At 52.2% G+C, this 12,782-nt stretch overlaps 1 protein-coding gene across 3 annotated transcripts in view; it reads right to left on the bottom strand.

The window, feature by feature from the left end:
• ADAMTS17 (ADAM metallopeptidase with thrombospondin type 1 motif 17) overlaps positions 1–12,782 on the bottom strand; it is a 155,286-nt gene that overhangs the window by 74,485 nt on the left and 68,019 nt on the right. For all 3 annotated transcript variants that reach the window (XM_087829135.1, XM_087829134.1, XM_087829136.1), the window contains exon 9: positions 1,942–2,082. In XM_087829135.1, coding sequence (XP_087685261.1) covers positions 1,942–2,082 — 141 coding nt within the window. The remainder of the gene's footprint in view (positions 1–1,941; positions 2,083–12,782) is intronic.

Raw genomic sequence — 12,782 nt, 5'->3', positions numbered from 1 at the left:
GGGTGCACCTCCAAATTATTTATGGGAAGGTGCCCCAGGCCCTGAACACACAGACTCCGGGTTTTTTCACACTCTCCTCTTTGTCCACACGGCCACGTGGGTCTCCTGACTCCAAAGGCAACGAGAGCTTGGCAACTAAGCAAGGGCCCAGGAAAGACACCCACGAGGCTCGTGTACTTTTCTGGGGGAGTCTGGGCGTCTTCTTGGATGGAAGCGCTTTTGAAATAGATTCCTCTGACATTTTCTTAAGAATATGGCTTTGAGCAAAAGTTACTATGAATAAAGAAAATTCTCTTTATTAGGAGTTGGGGTTGTTTTGCTTTATTTTAAATAAAGGCACAGTGCTTATTTGCAACTTTTCAGATTCTCTGTGGCAACTGGCTGGTCCAGATGTCCCACCCGAGGACACCTTCTGCCATCGCTGAAATGTGGCCGGGGGCGCACTCTGCAAAGGACCCTGGGATTTCAACCAGTGGGACTGTTCGGGGCTGCTGAGAACGCCTCTGGAAAACTAAACGGGCGCTGTGAGGCTGCAGCCCCATTGGGAGGTTAAAAACATGAACGCTTTGATTTTGTTTTACTTCCTAAAATGAGGCAGATGGTAGTAGAAACAAAAGCAAGCCTCTTGCTAAGATTCTGGGAGAAAATAGTTGCATGCACCTAAGTACACAGGGGTCCACCTCTCCCAGACCCAGACCCAGACCCACGCGCATGCACACACACACACACACACACACACACACACACACACCCCTCTTGAACAAAGGCAGTGGGACCAGCACTGTGTATGAACAAATGAAAACACCCTGCCTTGCTTCATGGATCCTCTGGGTAAAATGAAATGTCAAGTGTCTTACAACATTTCATTTTGATTCTGTGACTTCGAAGACTCAGTAGAAAATAGACTCTGTTAAAATGAATGAGTCCATTTTTAAGCCTTGTATACACTGAATTTCCCTGCCTACAGGGAACACCATGACAGGAGACCCAGGATGAGGACAGCAGCCAGAGTGGCCTTTGCTGCTCCACTCGAAGTCACCGGTACTTGAAATGTGTCATTGGACCCAGAAGCTCCACAGTGGTGAGAGGCGTGAGGCCCTTCCACCTCCATGGGGTGTACACGTGAGTACAGCCAAGTAGAGAAGCGATCGGGGTCTGCTGTCAAACCTCTAAGTTCAGCACCGAGGTCCCGACGCTAAGGGGCCCAGTGCATGGGCACAGACTGAAAAATGTCTGAAACCAGATGGTCAATTCTTCTGCAGAAATCTGAGAATGCGCACATTCTGGGAACAAAGTGTCAGCGAGATAAACCCATCCGTCCCCACACACGAGGGAGATGAGCGAGCCCTTCCCCCCGGCAAAGGCACGTCCCTATCAAAGGGGTTCAGCCTGAGCATGGAGGACACATCTGCTCTACAGCAGCCACAGCCACGGCTGTCAGTGTCCACTCACGGTCAAAATACTGCAAAGAAATGAAACAGGCTTCAAGAGAGTCACTGTGCTGATATTTCAATCAACAGACAAGCATTTGTGAATACAAGTTAGGTGCCCAACACCATACCAGGTGCACTCACTGTGCCAGATACACACATCACACCAGGTGCACACACTGCACCAGGTGTACACACCACACCAGATGCACACACACCAGGTGCACACACCACACCAGTGCACACACACCAGGTGCACACATCACACCAGATGCACACACACCAGGTGCACACACCACACCAGTGCACACACACCAGGTCCACACACCGCACCAGATGCACACTCATACCAGGTGCACACATGGGACATCTGCACTGACCGCCGCATTAGGCCAGCTGAGAATCCTCAAAGAGATCATTTCCCCTCCCCACCCTTGCTGAGACCCGACTGCTGTGTCTTCTGGAAGTACTTTCTGTTGCAAGGAAGGTGTAGAATGATTCAAGGACTCACTTGAGGAAGTTTTCAAGGTCGTCTCGACTGCAGGAAGACCAGGAGAGGTCGCTGGGGTTCCGGCCTTTCACCCACTCCCCCGACATGATGTGGGACCTGCCGGCGCAGGAGGAGTGGTCATCATCGTGGTTCATCCCCAAGCTGCCCGAGGGAAGGAAAAGGAGACACTTAGGCTTCAGGCTTCTCGTCTCGGATTCCACGGTCTAGCGTCCCACTCTTAACTCAGTCATGAATTCACAGGGGGACAGGTGGGACACCTGGGGCTCGGCTGGTCTCTCAGTGAAGACCAATGGCCACAGCTGCCAGGGAGATAGAGGGCGGCGATTTGCTTACTGAATGAATGAAGACGGAGCCAAAAGCACTAACCACATTTGCTAAACAACAAATAATAAATGAACAAATTATACTAATTGTGAAACTATAGTTCCTAAACTATACATTTCAGATGACTTGACTTGCTTTTCGGCACTAAAATACCCCATTGTTGCCTTAAAGAGAGGCCACTATGCTAAGGTCTAGTAGGAACCATCTGAGACACTGACTTATAGACTATCACAGTGCAGATCGTCAAATGAATGAAAAATGTGGCTTCAGCCTCTCACACCAGTATACCTGTGTCCCCCGAGATCACACCTGCCGCCTTCCCCGCCCAGAGGTACCTGGGAGGCCTGTGTAGTCACGGGGGACCGACCACACGCTGTACACTGACCAGTGATCTTAGTTCGCACACAAGCTGTCACCGGGGTAAACTGCGACACAGAACACACAGGTCAGGTGGCCTGTGGCTTTAAGGGGAGAGGCTCGATGTGCATAAAGATCCGTTCTTTGTCACCAGCCCCATAGGGGAAAAATTTGCTTTCATTCATTCAAAACATATTTATTAGAGTTTTCTCAAGTGTGAGGAATGGACTAGGAGAGAAGACACGATGGTGTACGACGTGCTATCCCGACCTCAGATAGCGCAAGCCTGGGAGAGGGGACGACACGAACAGAGATCTTCATCAAAAGAGGTCCTGGCCCGGCCGGTGTGGCTCAGCAGTTGAGCAACGACCTAGGATCCAGGAGATCGCAGTTCGATTCCCGGTCAGGGCACAGGCCCGGGTTGCGGGCTCCTCGACCCCCAGCAGGGGGCGTGCGGGAGGCAGCCGGTCAATGACTCTCATCATTGATTTCCTCTCTCTCTCTCCCCCTCTCCCTTCCTCTCTCTGAAATCAGTAAAAATATATTTTTTAAAAATGAGGTTCTGAATGCTCCTCCAGAGTCACGCTTCCCAGGTTTCCCTGGAATGTCTCGAGCCGTCGACTCCCCTGCTCGCTGGCCCATCCTGGTGCCTCCCAGGGAGAGGCCCGGGCCGCGTTCCTGCTCCGCGCCAGGCCACGCAGACCCTCCCTTCCCCGCCGCGCCGAGTCGGGTTGGCCGGAGCGGCCGGGGCCTCTGCAAACCTGCTGCCCGGTGCCCTGCACCGCATCACCCCACCCGCACCCGTCGGCTGAGGGTAGCTTAACGCGGGGCCCGCTGATGTTCCTTTCAGGCCTGTTTATGTCCGTAAAACGTGCTGCTTCATGGCTGAAAATGTCCAAACGCTAACTAAGTGCCTCGTAAAGTTGCAGTTTGATGAACCAGCGCTGGCACTGGGCGTCGTGATATTTGCGGTTCGCGCAAACTACTGCCGAGGCTATTTTTAGTTTAAATGAAGGGCTGCTCGACTGAGAAACGCATGTTATTGTAGGTTTATGTCCCAGGGCATCTATTAGCTCTGGCAACATTACATTTAACAAAAACGAGTGGCGTTAAGAGCACACAGTAATTTTAACTTTAAGTGACTGTGGAATTAAGGACACAGACAGGCCGCGTGTCACGTGTGGCCGAGATTCATCACGCACAGTAATAACTTAAGGGCCTGGGTCGACTTTATCTTGAAACAAGCCTCCACCTTTGCCTCTTCCTGCCGCACCGGCGGTGGAGCTAGAAGAGGTGGGGGCCCAGCCCCTGCCTTCCTTGAAACAAGGGACACGTGGCTTCTCCCCAAGTCCTGACAGCGGGGAGCGACGGCCACATGTTTGAGACTCGGCACATCTGCCGTTCCTTGTGGGACACCATCTTTCTAGAGGGACAGGAAGGCTTTTTGGCAGGTTAATCAATTTTAATGGAACCAAGTGATAATATAATATTTCGTAGACATTCATGGGAAAAAAAAAAAAAGACCTTGCAACTTTTTGGGGACTTGTAGAAAGCAAGCAGTGGGGAGCATGTCCTTGTAAAGACATTTCTTAGAGTTGGAAAACATTCTCTAGAAGCGGGTGGGGCACCTGAAGCTGACTCCAGGGAGATGTTCCAAACAAATTTAGAACATCTATATTGATGGAAGCAGGACAGTCTCCCAAGGTACGTGACTATTTCAGAGGGGACGACACTGATTCCGATGGAAAGGCTGTAGGGTGTTAAGAAAAAACTCTGCCTCAGACAAGGCAGATAGAATTAGAGGAAGGGATACGCCTTCCTTCCTCTCCTGTGTGTTTTTGGTTGGGGTTGTTCCAAAATGATCTCAGGGATTTACTTTTCCATATGATGTGGTTCATCAAGTTCCATAAAAAGTCCTCTTAGTTTGGGATTGCACTAAATAAAGGGGCTCATGTGGGGAGAACACAGGGCCGTTTCCAAAGGCCTGGCTGCCCCCCTCGAAGGCAATCTCTGCCACGGATTCTTCCAGGAGCTGCTATTTAATGGGCTTTGGAAAGCAGCCCCCAGCACTCCCCATCCCCTTCAAAGCTCCCCACCCCCAAGCTGGCCTGCAGGAGGGAGCTGATGCAAAGAGAGAATCTGTTGCTCCCAAAGTTCAAAGGCCCCTCAGGGACATCAAAGGGCACAGGGAGCTCCGGGCTGCAGAAACCCTAGGACAGGCCACTTCCTGCTCCTAATGACCAGCACCCCCTTCCTCCCCTTAAAAGCCACACATCAGGCTTTATGGCCTCATTATTTAGGCTCTGCCTCTGCCACCTTGTTCAGGGGGCTGAGGTTGGGGGTATGGGAGTTTGTACTCCATGCCACATCCTAGTTCTGTGAAGTGCATGCCACTGACCAGGCCCCAGAGGGGTGTTAACCCAGGAGATGCCAGCCCAGCCTCACAGCAGGCGCCTGCATGACAATTCCTAGGAGATCTTCCTACCCCAGTGCCTTTGCTTGTTCCCTTCGTCAGCCCCTATCTGGACACCCCCTTTGCACTGTCCCTACCATCTGAAATCTTCCCCTCCCTGTAAGGCCCACATTGCTGATCTGATCGTCCCATGCAGTGGCCTTGACCCCCTCTGGCTAAGAGGGACCCCACCTGCCTGAACTCCTAAGCACCAGGGTCCTTCTCTCGAGGCCTCCCCAAGGGCAAGGCCTGTCATTCTTCCTCACACCTCCACAGCCCAGGGCCTTCCCACAGCCTGGCCCAGGGCCTTCCCACAGCCTGACCCAGCGCGAAGCACACACACGGCGCTGGTAAGTGTTCATACGTCAATAGAACAGGCTGAACACGTAACACCAGTCTGACTGCATCTAAGAGTTTCTCTTACAAGATTTCATCCCCATAGATCTAGGGTCCCTTTGCCTGTTATTTAGGTGGCAGGGTGGGGTGGGGGTTCTGAGAGCATCCTGAGATCCCTTTTTCCTGAGTACACAGCAAATCAGAAGCAAGCAGCCACGGCTTCCACCAGGGACAGTAGGGACTCAGCCATCCCCTCCCGGCCCTATTGCCAGTCACGTCCTGCCCAATGAAACTTGACCTTAGGGAGACAGGACAGAATCACAGAGGTAAATTCTAGAATCTTAAATCCAAAAGGGACAGAGTTCAACTTCTGTAAACACTGGTCCTCAAATTTGGCCCCACAGTGGAATCTCCTGGAAGGTTCTAGAAAACTCGGATGCCTGGCTCTCACCACCAGAGGTTCTGATTTCATTGGTATGAGGTGTGGCCGGGACATCTGGACTTTTCTTTTCTCAATGACAAATAAGGTCACACGCTATTCTATTTTCAAGAATCTTCACGGCAATATTAAAGTTACAGAAACCAGACCCTTTTCCTGCAGCAAAAGAAACACAACAGAAAACAATTATTTAAAACCAAAACAAAGACCAACTATAACAACACAACAGAGATGTAGAGAACCTTGTCCCTAAATCACTTTAGAGACAAAGACCAAGACTTCCCATAGTGATACTAATGGCAAAGCTAGATATTATCAGAGGACTCGACCCAGGGCTTCCAGTTCAAGCCCAGGGCTTCCTGTACTCCGGGAATAAAAGTCTTGCGTAACTTACTTACTTTAAATATAAAAGAAAGAAATAATCAACTGTCAGGATGTTTAGAAACCACACCAACAAATGAAATGCATGTAAGATAAATCTGGATTCTTTAAAGCTCCCAGGGACATCTAAATGCACACAAAAACAGGCCCCCTCCCTTCCCACGGGCCTGTGAAAACGCACACTGCTGGGCCCCACCCCAGCATTTCTGATTCCAGAGGTCTGAGGGGTGGGGACTGAGACAGGGACGAAAATTTGCATTTCCATCGAGTTCCCAAGGGATGCTGAAGCTCCAGATCCAGGGAGCATGCACCTGAGAGTCAGGCAGACAGCCGTCCTAGTGCCAAGGAAAAATGCTGAGATGTCCTAAGTGGAATTAAAGCAGGCCGGCCGGAGGGTGGAAGGGAAGATACTAGGCTAACAGCTACAAGCAGAAACCAAAAGAAGACTGCTTCCGTTCCTGAAAGTATGTTAAAACTCTGAACGAACTTCCGTCATTATCTAGGGAGGACAGCCGACCTCCAGATGCCACCGCCTCCTGCTGACGCAGGAACTTTCCTGACTGTTGCCCACAGCCAGTCCCAAAGTAGCAGACACCTCTCCCTGTGCTGTGCACCTGTCCCAGCAATGTCTCTGCTCCCCTTTCCCCCTGCTCCACCCTTTACCTGCAGCCAATGGAAATTCTGTCAAAACAGCGTGCATCTTCCTTCTCTGAACTTATCGCCTGGAACGGTCCTGCCAGTCCCAGGACAGCAGACGTCTGTCTTCCCCATCCGGCTGCTGCTGGGGGCTAGACGGCATGGACCGGGACCTGGTCCTTTCCTGGCTTGCATGTGGCTCAAGAAACCCTTTCTTTCAGGACAATTTTCAGTTTCTTGTTTCAGTTTTAAGGTTCTTGTTGAACACCAGTAAGCATCCCACCTCGCTGAAGGTAAACATCACCTGGGAAATTGTGCCCACCTCTGACCGAGCAAATCAGAATTTCTGGGGGAGGGGCTGGGGACCTGGACTTTGCAGGGCCTCCCAGGTGAGTCTCGTGTCCCTCCAGGGCTAAGGATGTCTCCTCTAGAAATAGGCTGTCCCTTAACGCCTCAGACAGAATCCAACACTACAGCTCCTTCTTGTTCTGAGCTGGGACGCACAGACCCCTCTCCTCATGACGGGACAGAGTTCAAGTATCTGAGATTGCTCTCACCCCCCTTTCCTCTTCTCTCCTCTGCCCACCAATTTCAAGAAGTCCAAGTTGATAACAAACGACAGGAGTTCTCATCAAGCTCCGTAGCCAAGCGACAAAGATTTCAGACAATCACTCCTTGGTCAGTCAGTCAAAGGTCCGGCTGTCCTTTATTTCTACCCAGATTCCAAATTTTTGGGCAGGCTCAGGGAAGGCACGACTGTGGGTAGATTCTGGACACACACAAAGTTCAAGGCCCCACGTTCCACCTACAGAGTCTACCCTGATGGCGAATATTCTAAGGAACACGGGCATTTCGGAAACAGCAACCACACTACCGCTAAATTATTAGATGCTAGTTTGTGGGACTTTCCATGAAGTATTGTCTATATAGACTCACTGTTTCTATGACACCAAGAATTTGCTTCTGAAATCTCCATACAACTGAGACATTGGGGGCTTTGTTACTGCGATTCCCCCTCCCCGTTTTTTGGAAGCTCTTCTTAAGCAAGACTTTTTATCTTTAAATCTTCACTTCCCCCAGTGTAAATTATAGGCTTCTTGCAGTAATCACTGCTGCTTAACTGGCATTCCATTTGCAGGATAAAAATATATTCTTCTGGCCGCCGTAATGACTGTGCGCAGCTCGTCCTCAAGCCCCCTCCGAGCGCTGGCTCGGGGCAGCCAGCGTGTTAAGAGGGTGGAATGTGGTTTTAGGCAATGCCAATGGTATTGCCCAAGCGGTAATTGATATTTTGACTCGCGGCGGCCTTGTAGTTGATAATAGGTTATTAGAACAGGAAAACAGGCCCTCCCCACAGGATCCCGGCAGAGGTGTCGCAGGAAGAGAGGTGTTCCAGACAGAAAGCCTCTCGGCGGGGGGGTTCTCGCAGAGACACGAAATCCCCTGTGGCAGTGTCTCCAAGCACAACAGGGGATCGAAGGAAGGAAGGAAAGGTTCCAGAATCAGGGCGGGGGAGCTGTTCTAAAGACTCCCCCATGGAAAACACTTCAAAACGAAACAAGTGTTTTTCCCTCCGTCCCCACCAAGTTACGCACACACATACGCGCACACAGGCGCACCTCATTTAATTGCGCTTTGGTTCATGGCGCATAACAGATGCTGCAAAAAGACTACCACTTGCTTTACTGCAGTGGTCTGCAGCGGAACTCCCCAAATCCCCGTTTTCTGCCTGTACATACACATACACGTACACGTATACATATACATACTCGTATCCGTATTCATATACACGTTCATATATGCACCTGCACCTGCAGCACACAGCTGGAGCGAGCACTGCATAGGGTGAGGTCAGCTGGAAGGCAGACCACTTGGATGTGCTTTAACCACTTTTCTCCAGTCTCCCGGGTGCAGGAGTCACCTGGCTGGGCTCAGGGCCTGTGTTTCTAACAGCCACCCCCCCCCCCCCCCCCCCGGAACATGGTGCTTGCTGGTCCTCAGACCATGGTCGGAAGAGCAAGGCACAAGGTGTAGCTATATGGTGCTCCTCCAGACTGTCCCTTGTGAAACTCTTCCCAGGACAGTGCAGGCTGGGATGGGGGCACGAGAGGGGTTCTCCGTGGACCAGGCAAGCTGGCCGCCTTTGTCTGCATAGCAGCTCCCTCAGTGAATCACCAGGCTGACCTAACACCTGTCCCTTCTCTACACCACCGAAGTGTGGCTCTGATGAGCAATGACGTCTTTGTAACACTTCCAGGGAATTTGCTAGGGACATTTCCACCTCCCTTGTTCTAGATCCATCTATTATTTGTGTTTCCCAAGAGCCAGATCCTCCCGCAGGTCCTAGGCCACTCTGGTGCCCTGTCCTGATTTCATGCCGCGCCCCCAGGACCCCTCGAGCCCTCTGCTGGTCCCGTCTGCCACTGCCCTCTGGCCACACCGCCACCTCCACGCAATGCGAGAGCATGTGCTCTGTGCCGAGAATGGACAAGTATGAGGAGGGCTGTGCCAAGGACCAGGCCGATGGCAACATTTCCCAGGGCCTCAGGGAACATGCAGCCGTCCTCAGGTTTTTGGTTGGGGATTTTCCATTGGCAGTGGGCAGTAGATGAACAAGGATTTCACCGAATACCTCGAGAGGATGGGGGCATGCCTTCGCCAGCTCGAGCTGCTATAAGAAAATACCAGAAACTAGTCTGCTTATCAGCAACAGAAACTTATTTTTCATAGTTCTGGAAACCAGAAGTCCAAGATCATGGTCAGGTTCTGGTGAGGGCCCTTTCCTGGGCTGCAGATGCCGGCCTTCTCCTGTGGCCTCACATTGGGGAAAGACAGCTAGCTCTCCAGCCTCTTCTTATAGGGGCACTAATCCCATTCATGAGGGCTCCACCCCCATCAGCTAATCACTTCCCTACGACCCCACCTCCCAATACTATCACAAATGAGGGGTTCGATTTCAACCTGTGAATTCTGAGGGGACATACACATTCAGTCCATAACAGAGCACTTCAACTAGAGAAATTTTCATACTTAGAAAACCTTAGCCAGAAGGTGTGTTCCCAAGTAAAGGTAAGTACATGCAGTTACCAGGAGAGCCACTCAGGGAGGGCTCAGCCTCGGCACAAGTTTGGTTCACTTGTGTAAAGGACCCTGCACCTCGGCCTGTGGCTCTGCTCTGAGTCTCTTCTTGGCCACTTAGAGCCTCAGGAAGGGAGACTGACTTGCCATCTGCAAAATGAGGCTAAGATGACTCCAGACGTCCCTCCCAGCTCTGGGAACCATGAGAAAAGCCACTTAGATAGAGCTGCCAGAAGGTCCGGCAAGCTAATGAGAAAACTGGCTCTCAGCGGATTCCCGGAATAGTCTGTAATGCAAGGAGGTTCTAAGGGGATTTCAGGATTTGGTTCTTTAGCCAAACTCAACTTTCGTCCTGTCTCTTCCAACACCATCTCTGCCGACATAGTTTTTGGGAAGGCGATCCGCCCGGTAATTCCATGCAAGCACTTCCTGAGGTGGAGACAAACCCAGGCTCAGCTTCTGTAACCTTTTGTTGTTACAGTGAGGAAGCTCCGGAGGCAGCAAACGCCCCCAACCTGGCTGGATTTCCCATCACGGAGATAACGTCCAGCCACTAGCTGCTTGGCCCGGCTGCCCAGGAGGCAGGTGGGACCACATCGGCCTGCTTGCTGAAGAGCTTTCAACAGCTTTCCCTTTGTGTTCCCCTGGCCTGGGCAGGTCTGGGAAGGCTGTGGTCAAGGTCCTCTTAAGGACAGCGGCTCTGGGCCTGCCAAGCAACTAGAAGAAGTGTTCGTGCCTCACACTGACTCCGCGTCCAGGGTAAGACTCCAAAGGAAATCGTGGTAATTTCCCTGCAATTCCTGTTAATACTGGGCAGTGAGAAATTCCTGCTTAGGGCAGAAAGGCCACTGAAACAGGGCCACCAGCTACAAGGCTCCTGCTGCTCTGGAAACTGCCCCTCCCATTCAGAATGACCCCCCTGGGAGGCGCAGAGGGAAATTCTGCTTTTGTTTTTGTGGGAGGGGGAGGAGGGGCAGGGAAAGGAGGGGGAGAGAGTGGGTACTGAGAGCTGTGCTGGGTGCAGGGGCACCTCCTCTGAAGCCACAGTGAAGACGTGAGGAGGAGGGATGTGGCACCGGTGGACAGGAACAGGCTTGTCAATGAACGTGAAAGACCCTGCAATTTCCAGCAGCAAATTTAAAAAATTGTAATACGAGGAAATGAGGCCTGGATGTTTTGCATGGTTCTGGAATCTGGAGAAGACAGCCTGGCTCAGAGGACACTCACACACAGACTTTGATCCGGGGGCCAAACACTGAGGAAATCATACTCAGGAATAGCTCCAAGCACCTCGGTGTGAAACCGGAGCGCCCTGCTAGCGTGTCTGATTGTCCTTTAGTCTGCCTACTAAAGACTCTGGGAGCTGAGAAAAAAAAAATAGAAAGACCCAGGGAGGCAGGGAGGAGCCGGTCTGAAAACCCAGCATGGACTTGCCTGGTCGAGAACCAGACCCAGGCACCACAACTGCCTCCACACCCCTCCCTCAGTTCGGCAAGAAAGACCGACCGTCTGTGATAAAACTGCCCCAATTCCACTTGGAAGGTGCCCTCTAAACGGTTATGGATTTCCAGAAATCCTCTCCGCTGTGCTTTCCTTACAAAGCGGGCCCACCTGATGCCTGCGCTGTGCCCGCAGGGCTGTGCACCAGGCACGGGGTTCGAGCAGGAGCCGTGGCCGCCCGGCCGTGCGCTGGTGGATGAGCTGCCGGCTCACATCTGGCCCATGTTCCCGCTGCATCTCCCCCGCTCATTCTTAACACAGATCACAGACAAACATTTCCCTCTTCACACATCTGGATAAAGGCTTTCCTCACTTCCTGTCCTGGGATCGAGACAATTCTTTTCCGTTTGAATTGTGTCGACTCCAGTTATGAGAACATTTGTCCCGGAGCAGCTTTCCCCTCGCCTTTCCCTCTGCTCCCCAGACACCCGCCCGCCCTCTGCCCACCTGCCACGATTAGGTCTCGTTCTGTGCTGCAGGCCAGGCAAGCAGGTCCCCGGGCATGCATCAACGGGACATGCTTCCCACGTCCCCTGCCCTGAGCTCCTATTTGCAGAGTTGCATTCTAGGTGGAAACATCCACGTGTGACTGCCTGGGGCTACGGATCCCATTTGTGACTTCAGGGAGGTGGTGGAAGGTGGCATCCACACATCCCCTGTCCTCGTGGGACTGAGCAAGAGAAGAAAGTCCCTGCTCCACTCATGCTCCCTCCCTCCTCCCGGTGACACCAGCCAGGACAGTGCTTCCGAACTGGGGGCTGTGAACGTGTGTGCTGGTCTGAGAATCCAGCCGTGTGCTACGCAATGTTTCCACCAAGTCCATTGGTAACTGTGTGTGTGTCTGCAGCACGCATGTGGCCGCCGTGTCACCGAACACTGCTCCCTACGAGGACATCTGTGCCTCTGAAGCTCAGCCCTGCACTGCTCCCCATTTCTGGGCACTTGTGCACTCAGTACCTGGGCCCTCCACGAGGTGCAAGACTTCTTGGGCCCCACCTATTTCTCCGCCTCTGTTCCTCCCACCGGTCACATTCACCCCATCGCAGGTGACTTTACGCTTTGCTCTGTGCCCTCATTGAGGTCTCCCAGGAGACCTCGGACAAGAGATGACAGGACTAAGCCTGCCTCGGGTGGCAACTTCCCAAGGGCTGTCTTTTTCTTTCCCGGCCTCATCAGCCGAGAGTGCAACTGGCTGGTGCGGCCTCAGGGAAGTGGTGAATCCAGTACTTTTGGGGATCAACCCTGAGGGACGAAATGAGGCGCAAGAGATGGAAGCAAGAAGGTGGGTGGAGCCAGAAATCAACAAGGAAGCCCCTGAGACATCCCATGTCAGTGGGT

This window comes from Miniopterus natalensis, chromosome 22, assembly GCF_054644295.1.
Source record: "Miniopterus natalensis isolate mMinNat1 chromosome 22, mMinNat1.hap1, whole genome shotgun sequence".
NCBI classification, from domain to species: Eukaryota; Metazoa; Chordata; class Mammalia; order Chiroptera; family Miniopteridae; genus Miniopterus; species Miniopterus natalensis.
This window is presented reverse-complemented; position numbering and strand designations above follow the sequence as displayed.